The following is a 20,551-nucleotide window of genomic DNA, read 5'->3' on the forward strand; positions in this document are numbered from 1 at the left end:
TACATGTTAAGTAATGCGTTTTAATATTATGTAGTTAGATATTGTAAATTTTTAGATATTGTAAATAAATGTATGTATAATAATATTAGATATGTAATATAAAATTTATGTAAACCAGGTAAATGCCATCATGTTTACTTTTGTAATTTGCAAATTATTAGTAAAATTATACATTTGTTAGAATGTTTATATCTATACTGAATATATCTATTCAATACAGATAGCATTTATCTTGTCGTAGTAAATCAAATTTATTGTTGCTTTATAGATGTTTTATAGATAATTATATGAAATCGACGAAACATATGATAACAAAAATTGTTTTTTGATTTAAGTTTAATAAATATTTAATTTTAATACTTTTTATAATTTGGATTTTATTTTTAATATCAAAAAGTTATTAATAATTTTGAATGATTTCTAAAAATTTGATGTTTAGAATAATCGTCAATTTTTTTTTGTATATTTAGTATAAATTTATTATTTAAATAAATAGTCTGTAAAGATTAGAGCTTTGACTAACGTAATGATTAAATATTAACTTCTTTTTTGATTTATATTTTTAACATTACAGAGAATTACAAGTATATCTTAGTGATTAATTTATTATTATATGCAAAGACTCCCATCGCTGTCCCTTGCATCAAATGGATGCATAGTCCAGTGAATGCGTATTGTATCGATGGAACATTCCCAAACCGTGCAAGAACTTTAGCTAAAACGAACAGACCTAATAACATAGATACTCGCCTTAATGGAAACGCCAGAGAGAATGTACTTAAAGCTCGTCTTCCCGCCAAATTTCCATCACACTTGTTTATAATATCAGCTTCACTTTTCGTATTATTCACTTCAGTTTATTATACTTTTCTGGATATATATATATATATACATAACGTGTTGTATTATAATTCATTGATGAAATGGATGCTGCTCCTCAACAAGCTATTTTAGCACGTGTGCGAGATGAGGTTGGCGTCAAGTGTCAAAAATTGTTTCAAGATTTTCTGGAGAGGTAATTTCTCATATAGGTTGAATATCTTTCATATCATAAATGATATAAATTTTAGGATATATTTTCAACTTAATTTAACTTGTTTGGATTAAAGCTGAAAATTAATAATTAATTCTCTCTTTATTGATCGTTTTTCTATCACAGATTTAAGGAATTTGAGGTTGTTAAATACCTGGAGCCAGCTAAAGAACTTATCAGTCCAGAACGATGTACACTGGAAGTGTCTTTCGATGATACAGAAGCATATAATCAAATGCTTGCTACAACTATAATTGAGGAATATTACAGGTTTATAATTACATTGTTTATAATCAGTAATTACTATCCTTTTTTATTTATGAGAAATAGAAATAAAAATTTTCTTGTTGTAGAGTATATCCATATTTATGTCAAGCCGTAAGCAACTTTGTTAAAGATGTGGGAAATTTACCAAAAGATAAGGAATGTTATGTCAGTTTTACTGACGTACCTATTAGGCATAAATTAAGAGAATTAAACACATCGCTGTTTGGCACTTTGACTCGTATATCTGGACAAGTGGTACGAACCCATCCTGTTCATCCAGAATTAGTTCTTGGTACATTTATTTGTATGGACTGTAATGCGTATATTAAAAATGTAGAGCAGCAATTTAAGGTATATATAAAAAAATAAATAAATATGAAGATTTAAATATATTTGTATTATATGTATAAAACATATCTGAATCAACACATCTTTGATTCAATTATTTTCAATTTTCATTGTTTTCAGTTTACAAATCCAACAATCTGTTCTAATCCAGTTTGTAGCAACAGACGCCGTTTTCTCTTGGATGTAGATAATTCAATATTTGTTGACTTTCAAAAAGTGAGAATTCAAGAAACGCAAGCTGAACTTCCTCGAGGTTCTATACCTCGCTCTCTTGAAATTATTCTGAGATCTGAGATAGTTGAGACAGTGCAAGCTGGTGACAGGTAGATTTAAAAATACAAAATTTTAATGTATGCAAAATTAAAATTGAGAACTAATAAAATCATTCATATTTTTGCAGATATGATTTCACTGGAACTCTTATAGTGGTACCAGACGTAGGAGCATTAGCTTTGCCAAGTGCTAAGGCTGAAATTGGACCAAGAACTAGGAATAATGAGCAGAGGGAAGGTGTAACTGGTCTTAAGGCGCTTGGTGTTAGAGAACTGACATATAAAATGGCATTTCTTGCCTGCAGCGTTACTAATACGAGTGCAAGGGTAAACAAAAGCAAACACATGAAATAAAATATATGTCTATGTTTTAAGAAAAATAATATATTTGATTGATCTTATATTGTTTCAGTTCGGAGGTACAGATGCAATGGAAGAAATTTCGCAAGAAGCGATGAAGAAACGGATGACAGAAGCAGAGTGGAATCGCATCTATGAAATGAGTCGCGATAGAAATTTATACAAAAACATAGTTTCTAGCCTCTTTCCCGCTATACATGGCAATGACGAAATTAAGAAGGGAATTACACTGATGTTTTTTGGCGGTGTAGCAAAAACTACAGAGGAGGGCACGTCGCTGAGAGGAGATATCAATGTTTGCATTGTCGGCGATCCCAGTACCGCCAAATCCCAATTCCTCAAATGTGTATCCGATCTTTCGCCCAGAGCAGTTTACACGTCTGGAAAGGCATCAAGCGCAGCTGGTTTAACGGCTGCAGTTGTACGAGATGAAGAATCTTCGGATTTTGTCATAGAAGCTGGGGCGTTGATGCTAGCGGATCATGGTATCTGCTGCATTGATGAATTCGATAAAATGGATCCAAAGGATCAAGTCGCGATTCACGAAGCTATGGAACAACAGACAATTTCAATAACTAAGGTATTTCAAGTTTACATAATATACAAGAAACTTTGATTTATTAGAATCCACGTTTCTAGGCTGGTGTAAGAGCAACTTTAAATGCTCGAACTTCTATACTAGCAGCAGCAAACCCTATCGGTGGACGATATGACAGGAGAAAATCATTGCAGCAGAATGTACAATTAACCGCACCTATTATGTCAAGATTTGATTTATTCTTTGTAGTGCTGGATGAATGTAACGAAATTGTTGATAACGCAATTGCCAAAAGAATTATAGATTTACATTGTGATAACTTGAATGATCTTCAAGTGGTATACCAACAAGATGAGATTATCAGATATATCAATTTTGCTAAACAATTTAAACCCATTTTAAGTCAGGTAAGATACATTGGAGTAAATTATTTGGCGATATCAAAAGTTACATTAAGCTAATTTTGTTCTATTTTTAGGAAGCTGCTGAGCTTTTAGTTGAAAATTACACAGTTCTCAGACAAAGAACAGGTAGTGGAAGCGGCAAATGGAGGGTCACTGTGAGGCAATTAGAGAGCATGATTAGATTGTCTGAAGCATTGGCGAAAATAGAATGTATGGACGAAGTAACAGTGAAGCATGTGAAAGAAGCGAAACGATTGTTACAGAAAAGTATAATTACGGTAGAACAGCCTGATATAGATCTCGAAGAAGGCATGAACAATGAAAACTTAGGTATGGATATTGATGAGCCACCACCACTCATGGCAGCATTTAACGCAGGAAGTGGTGATGCACCACCCTCAACACGTACGTCTGCATAGTTCTTTTACTGTACATAACGCAGGTGACATACTTATTACATATATTTAAGTTAATATTTACTTTTATTAATTGATTAGCGTCTAACGGAACGTCGCACGAACCTCCAAAGAAAAAATTAACTATGACCTTTGAAGAATATAAAAATTTATCGAATATGCTGGTTCTTCATATGAGAAGCGTGGAAGAGAGCGAAGGTATTTTTATTATATTGAAATAAGAATCACTATTACCACACTTTGTATACCCTATAACATCTGTTAAATTAATATTTTTTAATAGATGACACTAGAGGTGGCATACGGAAATCCGAATTAATTGCTTGGTATCTTGATCAAATACCAGATCAACTAGAGTCAGAAAAAGAGTTACTAGATCAGAAAAACTTTATTGAAAAGATTATTGATAGACTAACATACCATGTATGTATCAATATTTTCATATATTTTATAGCTGATATATTTATACTTTATAATAATTTATTGTAAAATTTTATTTTTAGGATCAAATTATAATACCTTTAACAACGACCAGCTTAAGCAATAGAGATGAAGATGAGAATCCTTTACTTGTTGTTCATCCTAATTATGTCATGGATATGTAATTTTAAGAATTGATGTGCCTAGATAAAAAAAACGTTTATTATTTTATAAAGAAAAGCATATGTTTTAAAAATATTATTTTATCTTATATATGTATGTAATGTATTAATATTATATTTTTTTACCTGAATTCTGTAAATGTTATAAACTTTACGGAATTATAGTATTTTCAACTACTGTGACGATAATAAAAAACATTTTTAGCATCGATAAAGCGTTCATTCATTCCTTGTTATCTACTTAAACACTTTAATCTGGGAGGGTATTTAAATAACTTGTTTGCTATATCTTTGCCATATTTAACATTACTGACACGTGAAATAATTCAATCTAATTATGCCGAGATATGAACAATACCTTTTTTTAACAAGGATAGATCTGTTTTTTCATGGTGTAAAAATTAAAATAATAAATGTTGTTTATTTAAATACATACTTATTTATAAATCAGATACCATAAAATATACAGAGCAATCTCGTCTTGTATCTTTCAAAAATTCATTAATTAACATGGTTATAAGTCATAGTAATTAACGTATGACGATTTGCTATGATGCGTTAATTAACACACATTTCAAAGCTTGAAAACGAATCTGTTCTAGATTGAACGTTGAAATCAACAGCAGCTTCAGTAACTTCAATAGATTCGGATTATTTTAAGTACACCTACGATATCAAAGGAGATGTTTACAATACTTTATCTAATTTAAATATAAAGTTTATAAATATAATATGTACATTTTACATTTTTATTAAAAAGACAAAATTTACAAAATTTACAAAATCAATAATGAAAATTTGTAAATTATCTTGAAAATCTTTTATCACATTTGCAGCAATTTGTATTGAAGTTTAATTATTTGTAGCTTAACGATTGGTAAATTGATTGGCAAATTATTGCTTCTACACATTCATCAGTTTTAATGCGATGAAGATATATAGCACGTGCTTTATCGCTGTTTAAATGTACACAAAGTAATAAAGTATGTAACAAATGTCTTAACTGTTTATATAGAAGTGTTCTGTGCAGTAATTAGGAACGTCACTTTGCCATTTGATGTTGCACGATGTCTGTGCAAGAGGTACCGATAGCAAAATTGCGACAAGTGAGTATTATTTGAAGTTTAATATATTTAAGTGTGAAAATGTGAATTTCGCAATGACATAATAAATCCATGATAGCGTAGATTATATCATATCTCTCCTGATAACTTCTGTTGTGCTGTAACTGTTTGTGCTTAATGATGTTATTTCAGTTATACGAAAAGTATCCATAAAATATCATTATTTTTATATAAATATCAATATTAAATAAAATGAAAAATAAATTTATATTTCATAATTTATTTTTATTTTGAATATAAAATATCTTTTTAGTTAAAAACTTATCCTTTAGTTAAAAACATTTAAATTGCATGTTGTTTCTTACAAATCGTATTTTTTTAGTTGCAAATTTTAAAATTGGTTTAAAATTTGTAATAAAAGTGTGACATATATTGTTTATTAAACAAAATTTTCCTCTTATTAATAAAAGAATTTAATTTTTTTTTATTGTGTGTGAAAGTTGTCATGTACATAAAAAATGTATGAAAGAGATGAAATAAATCAACAGGAAAAAACATGGGTAGCGTGCGTAGGCGACTTTGCGATTTTGAAGGAATTCTTTGCACATAAAAGACGGCGAATTTGGCACGCAGTGCAATTACTTGATGCTTTTCTACGTGGATTTGGACAGGTGAGTGATAAAACTGAACGTATTGTATATATATTATTTTTTATAATGTTACAATTCGCGTAACTTGTGGCTATTTTTGAATGAAAAGCTAATAGAAAGATAACTATATAATGTGATCGAATAACTTTTACTATTCTATTTGAATTTTATGTACTGAAAATAACTTAAATTGAGGATTGAAAAGTTTACATTATTGATAAATTTTTTTTTTATACGCATGACTTAATTCTAACTTTTATAAGTATTCTTTTGAGATAATTATGTATCTTTATCATAACATTTGAGGTATTATTATAATTGCATGGGATAAAGACACAGAAAGGAATACAAGAAAATTCTTTGTAATCCTTATTAATAAAAGAACAAAGAAATAATGTCTCATGTTTTTACAAAAAAATTGCTTCATTATTATTAAAGCATGTTATATGGAAGTTTAAAGAATGTATATGAAAATCGAGTCTTATGAAAGTTGATTCTTCCAAAATGATTCTTTGAAAATGATTCTTCGTAATGAAAAGAATTCAGTATTAGTAGTAAGATCATTACCTTTTTATGCGTTACTGCTGAAATGTCACACAGGAATCGCCAGACATATCTTTAATTAACGTCAATTGGATTTAATTAACGTTGCAGATTGTTTTTGCGAATAATCCTCTCAGCGGGCTGTTGATAATAGTTACCTTGGCTGCGGTAGCACCAGGTACATTGGCGTTGTCTGCGGCCACCGCCGGCCTTGGCCTCTTACTGTCCGTGGTATGTTTTATTAATCATTAGTCGCAATGTCAAACGGTCTGTTCTTGCCAAAAAATGCAACTACACTTTTTGCCGCATTGCGCCCAAGAGACGGATGGCTTGTTTCTATTTCGCTATTCATACGCGACGATGCATCGTGACGAACGCTCGCTATCTCTTTTTCATCTCTTTCGGACCTAATGGACCGTTTGCGTGCACACGAGGAAAAATCACTGCAATGCGGCACCGCTTTTCATCTGACCCGAGGAAGAGTTCCAGCGTGGAATTCTCGTTACGATCTTAACACGATTTAAGGATCCTCTATTTTTTTGCAGCTCATACGAGAACCCGACAATATTGTAGAAAACGGATTAAGCGTCTTCAATCCTTTATTAGTTGGAGCGATATCGTATGCTCTGATACCGCAGATTTATGGAAGTTTCGATTCCTTCAGCTTTTTGCTTGTGCTCCTGGCGACGATACTCAGGTATATCTGATTATTTCATATTCTATGGAGTATTTAAAATATTATATTATTATATAATAATACGGATAAACCATAAATACGATACTTTAATTATAAATTCTATCGATTAAGTGAACTCGAAATATATCGCGAAAATGATAAACGATAAATACCCTCCCGGGAACAATGTTCGAATAAACACATAGCATCGGTATGCGTGTAAAATAATTCTCATATAAATAACAAATTATTTATTTATAAATAACATCTTAATGGCGATACTGACATTTAATTAAGCTAAAATATACGCAAATTAATGTAAATTGATGATTATATTATGTTGTCAGAGAGAATAGCAGTTTGTATACATTGATACATAGTTGCACGCATAATAATAAGCTTTAAGCCAGAACTTATGAATTTACGGATAACGTTATGAGTTTAGACACCGAGTTAAACGTACAGAAACTAACGTTAAACGCATCGTGACAGTCTCGATTTGAGATTTCGAGCAAGATATATGGAACAATTTGCGATGGTAGATTATGCGGCAAACTGGATTATCAGAGTTAGTCGGAGTTCACTTGTCATCCACATTGTGGCTGAGCAGTAACATTCGCAAATTTCAACAGCTCCTGTTAATGTTTTCCAGTGTTTATCTCTCGCGGTCCCTGAGAAGCGATAAATTCTTGTGCATAGCGTGGCCATTTAACTTGGTAGAATTTGCCTTGATTTTCGCCCTCTCAACGCAGAATGGCGTGGACACGGTAGCTAAATCTGTGGAACCAATGTTTGAAATGGTAAAGCAATTTTACATACTTGATGTATTTATTAATTAGACATATGCATTAATATATAGAATTAACGGTAGGTAAATTTTATTAAAAAGTTTTAATAAATTTTATTAAAAATTACTAATATTTTAAAAAATACTAATTTTAGATAAAACCAATAAATATGAAATGTTATAATTTTATATACAATAAAGACTAATGCTTTTTTATCTAAAGAAAATTAAAACTAATATAATAAAAATCGTTTAATGATAATCTTCGTATTTCTCTGAAGCTGACAGTGAATCTATTAAACTCATTTAATTGTAAAATTTTTGTCAAAATGATTCCATTTTTTTATATTACATTTGCAAATTTTATTTTTATTAAAATATATTTAATATTCATTCTTTTTTGTATACGAGTCATTTTAAGATCTTAATATTAATTAGTGTCTTTTAATTAGCATAAATTAAATGAGCTTTAATGAGATCTAGTGTCAATAATTGTATTACAAATTTTTTGGTGTCAACTCCGAGTTAAATATATGTACACACACACACACACACACACACACACACACACACACACACATGCGCGCGCGCACACACACACACACACAATTTAATAAGAAAGAAAGAGGAGAAACATAAGACTTATGAAACATACAAAAAACATTTTATTTCATATCCTCATTTAAAACAACAGCAAATAAATGATTGAGATAAAATCACAATTTTAGAGAGTATCGATCCCAAGCGAAAGTAAATTTAATGAGAATCGGGCGGAGACTTCGGCGCGAAATAAAATTCGCTTGGAAAAGCGCTCTCAGTATTCAGACCATACATATTTGACGTGCCTTCACGAGGGAGAATGCTATCCTCCGTGGATCGGAGCATGGCTTTTCTCCGTATTGATCAAACTCCAGCACGAACAACTCCGTCGACTATAACTTACCTCGGCTCGGATTTATTTCATTCTAACTAGTCACTGGTTGTTTGTTTCAGTTAAATATTGGGCAAGTTTTCTTCGCATTTCTCTTTTTCGCAGCCTGTTTCCCGTTAACAAACAGCTCTACAACAATGGAATATTTGAAAATATTGCTCAGTTGGGTGGTTCTCTTCACTTATATGTAAATATATTAACTTCTCATACATCTCATTGCCATTACTTTTGCCATCCACCAGGATCCTCGCGATAATGAGAAAAATTAACTTTGTACTCTCATAGACTTTACGCTCATGTACAGAAAATTTAATGGTAAATGAGGAAATTTGCAAAAATCGCAATTGCGTGTACTTCCTTTCTCATCTAAAAAGTGAAGTTTCTTCCTCATATTACAAAAATTTATGGCCGAACTGGATGCGCGCGTGGCGGAACATAAATTACTTCTCCGTGAGGCATATTTCATCATAAAATAGTTTGAACCTTCTCTACACACGTCGAATGACTGCCGCGTGTATTTCTCTATCATACGCAGGTTATTGTGCAAGACTTTCTCATTGTTTTCAGGACAATGCAACAAGTGAGACAACGACAACGGATGTCGCCGGATTCTACGAGCAGAATGCGACTAGCGTTTACATCGACTGGGGAATGGTAGAGTTTACTCATGTTCTACTTTTTGAAACTTTATATTCTTGACTTTGCATATATATTAGCATCTCGAGGGTCTTAAGAAGTACTACAAAGCTTCATTAGTTACACAATTTCGTACGTCAGAACCTGTTTACTTTGCCAATTGTAAATATGCTTACATAATACATTATAGTCAAATCTTATTACGTATTAATCTTAACATATTTTAACAAACTTTTTGAAAACAATTTTTATCGTTTAATTTCTTTGCATTTCGCTACAATGAAAGCCATATATATTGATACAATGCTGTGATTGTAACGGATAATGTTGTACGTGCATACGTCAAGGCACAGCATTCTTTATATATTGATACAGTTACTTATAGATAGACGATACTTGTAACTTTAGATTTATTGAATATTGTTACAATATTGAGAAACATTTGTTGGAACAGAATCTCTTTTATAGCTACTCGGAATAACTGTATGTTTGTGAGACGTATAAAAGTAAAATGGAAATAAATATATCCATATCTTCTGTTGCTCGAGGGAAATGTAAAAGGTATATAAATTGTGATATCAATCTATTGTTTGTTCTCAAAGTTAAATCGTGTTTCAGGTTGTACGAGGCAGCGTTGTCTCTGCATCACAGCTGTTCGGAGTCGATAATGTGATCGTTGGAGCTATCATGTACCTGGCAATACTAATATACTCGCCTGTAACAATCGCATTTTCGTATTTCGGCGCTCTTTGTGGAACATTCGCAGGTATTTAAATAATTGTTATACAATATTTATACACAAAAAGAGGCAGGAAAGTATATGTACGATGAGAACGATTTTGTTGAAAGATCTAAAGTTTTACTGGATACAAATCTGAAATATGATTTTGCAATACAAATGTAAATAATCAATGTATCTTTGCCTGCTGAACACAAATCTGTTAATAAAATTTAGCTAGTATATCAATGTAAAAAAAAAAATGAGGCAAAAATGACGATTTTGAGGATTTCATATAGCATCGGTATTGAATTTTTCTTTAAATTTTATTATCCTACAAAAATATCAACTTTTAGCTTTAAAATGTTTTAATTCGTTTCGATATAATTTTTCAAGACATATCAATTTAAAAATAGTTCTTTTCCTATGGACGTTTTAATGAACGTATTTAACAGGCAAAATTACATCGAAAATGATTATTTAGTTTATTAAAATGTACATAAAATATACATGTATATAATTAAATACATGTATATAATTAAATTATATATTCGTATTGCAAAAAAGATCAAATTTTAGCGGACAATAATTTTGGAGTATCAATATAATTTTGTCAGAAACTCAAACTGATTGTTAGAATATCAAAACTTTTTGCAATATGCTCATCATTTAGTTTCCAACAAAATTATTTTCAGAATTTTAAATTTTTCAGCGAAATCGTTCTTTATATGAGAAGAGGAGAAGAGGAGAGATGAGAGAATTGTTGACTTTGCACATTTTTAATGTACGTTTAATGAAGCTTAGAGAGTGATTAAAATTCGCTGAGTCAATGCTTTCATGAAGGCAGGAAGGGGCTGAAAGCAAGAGCATTTGTTTTTAAATAAAAGCGTGAAGAGATAAATTATCGTTGTCATAAATTTTTCGTTAGGCCTGGAACTCGGAGCGGATAAACACAAAACCTACAGCGGAATGTGGGGGTACAACAGTCTCTTGACCGGAGCTGCTTTGGGTGGAAATCTGTTGGTACTAAATGGCCAAACGGCCGCCGCCACCATCATGGCGATTATTTACACTCCACTCCTGCAGTACGCCATAGAATCGATATTTGTAAAAGTGACTGAAGCCTCTCTTTCCTTCTACTCGATTAATTAATAATATTTTGCTCACTTTTAACATTTTATCGATATTTTAGATGCAGTTACCAGTGCTGTCGCTACCGTTTGTAATAGTGACTTCGTTATTTCTTAAATTGAGTGAAGGCAGAGAGGATCCAACTTTTCCGTGGCCTATATCGGTAACCTTTCCCGAGAAACAACGTTATTATTATGTCACACATCGTGCATTTCAAAAGGTACTTCTCCCAATTTCATATCCTCTCTCGCAGGCCTCTCTCTTTCGTCACACCTTAGATATAAAATATATTTTATATTCGCGATGATAGAAGTAAGGAATAAACGGCGTATTTTATCATCGCGGCTTATTTCAAATTCCGTCTTGCCTAAACCTGATTTGTGACTGAAACTTCTCCCTCGATAAGATGGCTCTCAGAACCCATCAAAACCACGCCCTACAAGGACGGAAATTGATTTCTGCCCTACTCTCGCCTTATGCGTAGATTGAATTGTCTACCTGACAAATCAGAACTCAAAAAAAAGAAATAGAATTATCGAATTTGATGTCATAATTATAATTAATAATAATCCAGTAAAAAGCTCGAAAAGCTGGAAGAGGCACATTGAAAAATTTATTACTAAAATTAAATATGGACGAAATGTATAATTATTATCTTTTTATTACAAATAATGTAAAATTAGACCATACATTATAAATTACACATTGAATAAATATGAACTTAAAATATGTTATTTAAATTTATGTATTATTATAGGAAGGTACTGCGGAAGAACTTGAGCTCGTCACTGGGAAAGAAAAGAGGCCAATCCCATCAAATAATTAACGGCCTTTTCTCTAAGTAATATATAATTATAATTTAGATTACAATAGTAGGCGTTAATTTTAAACATTTTTCGTACCATCGTAATCATCATTTAAAATAATCTCTCATTTTTAAGTATTTATGTATGACTAACAGTCGATCATTTAACTTCATTGAACTTGCTGTGTATTTCTGACAATGGCCTTCAATTTAACTAACGTCAATCCAATAATTGAGTTTGCCATTGTGTCTTAAAGGAATTATCCTTCTGCCAATTCGATTATGCGGAATAGATAAAATTATTCTTGCGAAATTTGCGAATATATAGGTTCTTCAAGTATCAACTATTGCTAATAGAAATCAGATTTGTATTACGCAGTTGGATGAAAGTTAGGTAAATGTAACTACTCTATTGCATCTTGTATAATATTCTTTATATAGATCAGCAAAGATATTTTAGTTTTAATATCTGACTATCAAATTATGTATTTCATGTCAAATACATTGGTAAATACAAACGGTTGATGGATTTTATTCTTAGACTACTATTTCTAATTTTAAACTTGCGACGTATCTCTCTAGTTTTATAAAGTGCTTCGATTATATTTTCATATTGTAATGCTCAATATTTAATTTCGTCTATCTTTCGATTTTATATTGAAAATGACCTTAATTGTGGTCGAAACGTTTATTGTTATTTATTATTGTTAATACTAATACATACAAGTTTTATACATTATTATACTGTGTCGACTTACATTAGCTTGCATTTCTGCATGATTTATCAAAAATAATATGTTAAAATTTTTGGAAGCACAAGATGAAAAATTTACGAAAATAGATTGAGATATTTATAGAAAGTTATATATTGTTACTGTAAAACATTCAAAAGTTATTAAATAAATTCAATAAAACTAAATTTGGTAGAACAATTTCAATTTTTTAAAGAAAACATCTTAATTTTCAAACCATGCACGTACGCTCTCCTTTATATATGCAGCTTGCGCTAATGTCTCAGGAACGTTCCTGATTCCACCATGATTCTTCGCCGCACTTCCAGATAATGGCGTACGTGCTAATCGTTTTATTTCACGTGGGCGATCCAGAACATAGGAGAGAAAATGATACATGAAGGTTCTTCTTCTGGTGGAAAGTGCTTTTTCGACGGGGTGCTTTTATTGAAGCGAGGAGCTACAGGTTGATCGATGAAATTTATTTCGACGCTTTGGCTGTCAAGGATCATAAATTCGGTTTTCCGAAGAAGCAAAAACACCAAGGGAGTCATATGAAGCTCAATTGCTTACTGTTATTGGATTTGATTCTGGATTTCAATTCTCACAGTCGCATGAAAGCAAGCTGTTGCGAAAAGTAAGACAAACAAAATTCGGCATATGAAGAAGAAATCCAATTGGAATTCTTCCAAAGCGGAAGAATAAGTAAATAGCGATAATCAACTTACGAAATTTGTCCCGAGGATGTTTTAACAAAAAAAAGGCCAGCCTGAGGGCCTTCCTCGACGCTGACCAATCTAATCAAACTAGCGAGGAAAGCGCTTTTCGTGCAGAAACTATCACAATTCGATCTCGTTCTTCAAGAAAGGGGAGATGATAATGAAAAACAGTGGAGCGAGATTTCTGATTTCTTGTACGATCGTTACTTCTAACATTACTTTGGCATCATTTTTTTACTTTTAATTTATGATTTGATTTATGCAATCTTGGCATGCAGAGTTAGAAAGTTTTTTTACAAAGGTAATTCGATCGTTATGTTAACGTTTATTTCTCTGAAAAGTAACTCATTACTGATTTTAAAAAGAAATTTATTACCATTATCGTCTCTCAAAAACTACGGGTTATTATAATTTACATTACTTTTTCACCAAAATTTGATAATCTTTTTCTTTAAAGTTCTTTAGAATTATCTATGATCGCTAATTGATTTTTAACACGAAGTCTACAATACAATGATTATAATTAATCAATATGATCAAACATAATATTACTTTTTTTTAAAACTCGATTATACAGTAAAAGACATTTTTTATTCATATTAAAATATCCATGTTAAAATTTCTGAATTTTTAATGTATCCAAATGTTAATTTAACATAATATAATTATGTCATTTGAACATTTTGTATTAAATTAATATCTAACATTTTTTTAGTGTTAAAATAATGCAATTTATTTTAATAAGTGGAATTAACATCAAAAGAAGTATTTTAAACATAAAATAAATGAATAAAAATGTATTAATGTAACATATTATATAAATGCTAATTTTGTGGAAAAAATATACTTCTATAATTTGCTTATAAATTGTACCAATGTTATATTTTTTTGCATTAATTTTTACGTAATATTTGTGTTACTTTTTAATATATACATTTTGTATTAAAATAATAATAACACAAAAATTTAGATGGATCGTTTGGGATACCTGAATTTTATTAAATTTAACATAAATTTTCCAACTGTATATGTTCTACATATATGTATCGTACATATGTAAAATAACGGTAAAAGTTATATTTGTTAAACGGTTATATTAGGTGTAATAAAAAGAAATCCATTATTTTTGCATGAAATTGAATGGAAAAATAATGGATTTCTTTTTATTACACCTAATATTTGTTATCATTATAGCACCGAAAGTTTTCAGAAATATTTCAGAAATATTTTAATTAAAAGGTGAAATATTTCATAAAAATTGCGAAATATGTCTGCAACATTTCGGAGACAATTCTGGAATAGCAAAATATCGGCGATTCTTGCACATAAAATCTTGTTGAAAGATTGATGAAAGATTGATTACAGAAAGAATCTGCAATCTTTTTGAAATATTAAAAAGGTTTCAGCTATTTCTATATAGTAACTACTATAAAAACGATATATTTAAATATATATTTGATTGATAGCTAAATAAATAAATAAATATTTAAATTTATTATGTCAACATGTAATAAATTTAAGTATTAATTTTAAATATATATTCAATATCATTTCTGATGTACTTAAAATTTTTTAAGAATTTTGTGATCTGTTTACAAAATTTATTGAAATAAGTATTTCTCAAAAACAGTAATTATATCGCCAACTATTTTAAGTAATTAATCATATTATATTTATACGAAATCACTATTAAAAATCACATCTGCAGATTCCACAATATCATTATTTATATACAAAAGTTTTTCGCAATTAAAGCAGAACAAGTCATTCATACACAAAAATTTCTCGCAATTAAAGTAGAACAAATGATAATAAGATCAAAATAATGTTAAACTAAATCGTGATTGATTAAAAAAATGACTTTCAGTAAACATTTTGAAGCCATTTTAATATTATAATGATTTTTTTTGTTCTGTTTAAATTGTTGTCTGTGTAATGTTTTTCAATTTATTGCATATGACAGATTTTAGAAACATTTCAGTTACAACATTTCGTATGACATATTGCAAAAGCCTTTTAGAATTGTTGCATGTGAAAGGTTGAAACATTTCTGAAAGTTTTCTATAATAATCAGTGTTGTATGGGAATATAGCTGCGTTATTAACGTTAGAAATAAGAAAATGTAATGTTAGTATCCATTGGTTATTAAAAAAAAGTAATTGCAACGGCAACAATGTTTTAATTACATATAATGCCTTACTTCTTAACTCTGAATCATGGTTATTAATATTAAGAATATGTACATGTTACGATGTTGTTAAAATGTGGAATTTTACCTTTGTCAGGTACAGTGAGTATCACGATCTATCTTTATAACGTAACCCGTAACGCTGTTGCAGCAAGTAATAAAATGATTTATATCTCGATAAGCCCGGTTTAACACAGGGCCCAGATGCCTCCGTAAAGTCGGCTTTTCCTCTGCGAAACCTGTGTAATGGACATTTTCACATAGATAATTACACGATAGTACGTTAAAATTAATGCTGATAATTCTCGGTTTGCCGACGTGCAATTTGCCATTTTGGGAGTAATTAAAGGTCAATCATTTTAATTTAGTATCATCGACTGACTTACTAATTGCAGGACAATGAATACGTGATATATCAATAATTAAACTATAAATTAAAGTTTAATTAAATTATAAAATTTATGCGAAATTAAACTAATATTATTAATGATACATAAAATCTCTCTGTATTATTGAAATGCAATATTTGAAAGATTTTACAGTATTCAAGAGGTTTTTTTATACCTATTAAAAAGCTATTGATTCTTGGATATTTTAAGAGCCATCATCCTTTTTAGTTCAGCTTTCAATATTTCTAATCCGGAGAGAAAAAGAGACTGCGCAATTTGTAGAGCGTGCGATATATCTCTTTATCAAATTAATTAACATACAAACCTACATTTCAAAATCGCTAAAAGTGATGCGGTTGCGTGTCGAATAAAAAGCGCATGTGAGTAAGGTAGTAAGGACTTTAAAGGATAAACATCTCGGTTCGTTGGCACCCTTAGAGTCCAGCTCCAGCCGGGAGAAGGGAGAAGAGTCGTCCGTCGGCGATGACGACGGCGCCGACGTCGGTGATGCTGGTAGTGGTAACGACGTCGTCAGGAAGGGGTAGGGCTGAACGCATCCCTGCCAGATCGGCTACCTGCCCGCCACCAACCCTGTCCGTTCCGCGACGCTACCCCAGTACTCGGGAGATCGCTAGCACCCGCGCACGCGACATCCCTCCGTTGAGGGTGCGCGCCATCGCATCTCTATGTATGTATGTATGTATGTGTGTGCGTGCGTGCTCACTGAGGGTGCTGCCTATTGCAGTGGCAGCCAGCAACGTGGTGCAGCCAGCAGCGTGACGTAGCCCACCCCGCGTGGCACGCTAATAGCTCGAGCAACCCTCGCGCCCGTGCCGCGCGAGTGTGCACGGGGGTGTCTAGAACCGTCACGATCTCCCGCATTAGGCGCACGAGAAAAGCTAACCGCAGACCTCTGGTTAGCATCCGCGAGATTGGAATAAATAGCGTCGTCAGTAAACGTGTACAGAAGAATCGCGAGCAGTGAGTAATATACATGAGCAAGTATTGTCTTAGGACGATCAGTAGTAGTGTCTGAGTTTGTGTGTGACAACAAGTACTCACGTTCGCTTGAGAGAGATCCGTTATAATTGCTTCGGTTTCTGTCTCTTTCTTTATTTCTCTATTCATTGCAGATATATCTCTTAATAGAATCTGCTCTTTCTTTATAAAAAGAAGAGTTTTGATGATCTTTTCAAATTTTTATCCACTGATGTTGTCATTGTACAGTCCAAGATTAACTCTCCTTCCATCTGTATCTTTCTTGACTTGAGTAACCTGATATTTTCTCACATACTTCCATTTCTTTTGCAAAAAGAAATATTTCAAGGATAAGAAACGCGCATTGTGTTCGTGACATCTCATTTTTCTGAAGCTCTATATCATCTTCTTGTCGCTTTTTTTGTCTACATTCGACTACCCCGTCGTGTACGTTTTGTTTCGGCGCCTCTTCCCCGCTTATGAGATATCATGTATACTTCGAGATAGTTACATCTCCTCCTTCATTTCCTGGGGAGACACGAGAACATCATCAGTGAAGTATTTGGGGTTTGCGAAAGAAGGATCGTTCGAAAAAATTAGGGATGACGTGAGCAGATTGTATGCTACGTCATGGTGATCCTAGCGAATAAGTTAGGACAGTTATGTTTGAAAACCGAGGAATGAGTTGGAAGCTCAGATTTTCTCTCGCACTTTCATGTGTTCGCAGATCCATCTCATGATACGAAATCGCAGGATCATCGAATGACTCAAAGCGCGGGAGAGTCCCTACATAGTTCAACATTCTCGGTACATCCATGCATCGGGTAATTTTATGGTTAATCAGTTGTCAAAGCGTATTGATGTGTTGCGCTAGCCAATCAAGTCCTTCAAATGCTTTGACGCTAGAGACTATAGAGACTATAGAGACTATAGATGTTTCCCAACAAGCTACTTCATTTACTCCATTGTTTATCGCTTTTTATTAAAAGAGGAATTTTATCCTCCTCTCACCATATTTAAATTATAAAGAGAGTACTCTAGAGAATTTCTTTCTAATTTTGTTAAAGTTGAGAGTCTATATATAGAGAGATGTAATTAAAAGTTTTTTTAAATTTATAAAGTTATATTTTTAAGAACTTTTGTTTTATTATAAAGTTATACTCGTCAAAACAAAATTTTATTTTGTTATAAAGTTGTATTTCAGGACTTTTATTTTGTTCCAATTAAGAGTATATAGAGATGCAAAATTTTTTGAATTTTATAAAGTTATGTTTAAAAACTTTATTAGATTTTATAATATGTGTAATTTATATATATTCGTCGCTGAAATACTGCGGTAACATTTTTATACTCGTGTGCAATAATTTTCTTAAACCTATAATGTGTGTTAAACTAAATTTAACCGTATTATTAGAATAATTTAGATCGATGATGAAATGGATTTTGATTATTTATTGACCATCGAGAACATTCCTGGAGCGCTTTTCGACAATGTCCAGAGAATATATATATATAGAATATAATGCTCACGATATTCATGGCTATTCAGGGTACACCAGAATCTAAAATTATCGGATATAATAGTTCGATTATGCGATCATATTGATATAGTTAATAATTTTTTACTCAGAACATTTTATCTCAAACCCCAAAAGTTTCGGAATTTATTTCAGAATTTAGATAATTCCTAATCAATTAGGATGACTTCCACCCGTCATATCGCAATCATACCCGTCATACCGCATTCTAATCGGACATAGTTTGCGTGTTTCGGCCATCCCTCGCATTGCGTCGAACGAAGGAACAGGGTCATTTGCTATTGGGGTGCTAGTGGGTAGTCGGAATAGGTCATGAGAAATCGCTCGAGCAGAAACGAGTACCACCGGCGTGATTCTGATTCTGTTTTGAAAGGAAGCAGTCGATCCATCACTGTTGCTGCTTTATATTCTGTCTTAAATAGATTTCCTCGATTTAAATATTTCAATAATCGCGTCACGAGCATGATTTTGTGTTTGCGAAACACATAAATACAATATATCTTTGATTGTTTGTGTCACCAAATGATACTCAAGTGTGTATTCTTGGTGATTTAAAGGATGTCAAGTATTTCGAGAGCATCGGGGCGTCGCAGCCAATCGTGGAAAATCGATGAGTGATTGAAGATTATCTTTCGTCGCATTAAAATTGTATTCACTGGTGTAATGGACTTTGCAATGAGAAACTAAGAAACGCAACGCGACACCGGCAAGCGATATCGGGTTTATCGAGTGCTTTCGATTATTCGCGCGTACACATCTGCGCAAATAGTGGCTTCAATTAATCATCCTATAAAGCAGACACTTGTGGAAGAGATACTCGCGTATGATGGAAACACAAGCGCCGGCGGAGCCGCTGGAAGAAATTTACGGCAACCGCGGGGAATCATCCATCTCGTCGAACACGGCGAATCATCTGATATTTGCCATCAGATAATGTACGGCCATCGCCGATAATGGAGCGCAAATCCGGCTAAGACTTGCATCGCGAAGCTGACCGTTGCAGCCAAGAACGGTTCGCCGAACATCGATTGGCTCCAGGCAACAGAACGAATTCAGACTGCTTTCTGACGTGGCGAGCACGCCTGAGCGAGCTAATTGGGTGTGCAGTTACATCTGCGGGGGATCTCGAATCTCCTCGATTTTGGATTCGTTGCGGAGCAGCGACGAGAAGCACAAGAAATTGGAACAAATAAAGAATTATCTATGTTCATCTTTCTTGCCAAGTAGAGCAATTAGCGGTAAGCAAACAGAATCGAGTTAGATACTGCCGGTAAGATGTTTGCGCAAGTATCAAGATATTTACATAAATTGCGCGCATCATTTGGCACGCGAGAGAAATAGAAACGAGTGTTTAGCCTGGCTCGTTTTTGATTCAGTGAAGAAGAAAGAAACTTCCCTCACACGGCCATTGATGCAAGAAGCACTGGCTGCTAATGCGGACGTATTGGAACGACGGTGATTACCAGCTTTTATGCGGCTTGTAGCTGTTACCGTTATCGGGGAAGAAGATCATTAGTAGCGTCGCCCGGAAATCCTACGGAAGATTAATGAACGGTACGGCCAACGGAACAACATCGCGACGATAGTAACCGATAAGGAATCGCGCGGCCGAGAGAGAACAACGTCGCTCTCTCGCTTTCTATCTCTGTCTCTGGTCCAGCGGTCGGTGACACAGGCATTGGCTTCATGTTGTCGCGCTTCCTGCAGGAACTGTCATCAGCGGACAACAGGAGTGCCGTCGCGGCGAAGCGGAAGGAAGAGGGCTTGTGATCGTTTCGGCAGCGGGCCGATCGTTCCCGCGGCACAACCGATCGCACGACGGCGATC

General features: G+C 32.8%; 2 protein-coding genes across 2 annotated transcripts; both read left to right on the plus strand.

Moving 5' to 3' along the window:
* Positions 1–869: 869 nt before the first annotated feature.
* Positions 870–4,243, plus strand: LOC108689956 (DNA replication licensing factor Mcm6). Its single transcript, XM_018196956.1, has 11 exons — positions 870–1,015; positions 1,160–1,303; positions 1,387–1,651; positions 1,769–1,971; positions 2,049–2,247; positions 2,333–2,860; positions 2,920–3,225; positions 3,297–3,627; positions 3,720–3,836; positions 3,922–4,061; positions 4,142–4,243. The coding sequence occupies exons 1-11, from the start codon at positions 924–926 to the stop codon at positions 4,241–4,243; spliced, it is 2,427 nt and encodes an 808-aa protein (XP_018052445.1). The 5' UTR covers positions 870–923.
* Positions 4,244–5,299: 1,056 nt separating this feature from the next.
* LOC108689960 (urea transporter 1-like) lies at positions 5,300–12,202 on the plus strand. Its single transcript, XM_018196962.1, has 10 exons — positions 5,300–5,346; positions 5,853–5,975; positions 6,609–6,728; positions 7,043–7,194; positions 7,826–7,973; positions 9,459–9,545; positions 10,146–10,293; positions 11,174–11,358; positions 11,438–11,596; positions 12,134–12,202. The coding sequence occupies exons 1-10, from the start codon at positions 5,308–5,310 to the stop codon at positions 12,200–12,202; spliced, it is 1,230 nt and encodes a 409-aa protein (XP_018052451.1). The 5' UTR covers positions 5,300–5,307.
* The last annotated feature ends 8,349 nt before the right edge of the window (positions 12,203–20,551 follow it).

This window comes from Atta colombica, unplaced genomic scaffold (assembly GCF_001594045.1).
Source record: "Atta colombica isolate Treedump-2 unplaced genomic scaffold, Acol1.0 scaffold288, whole genome shotgun sequence".
NCBI lineage: Eukaryota > Metazoa > Arthropoda > Insecta > Hymenoptera > Formicidae > Atta > Atta colombica.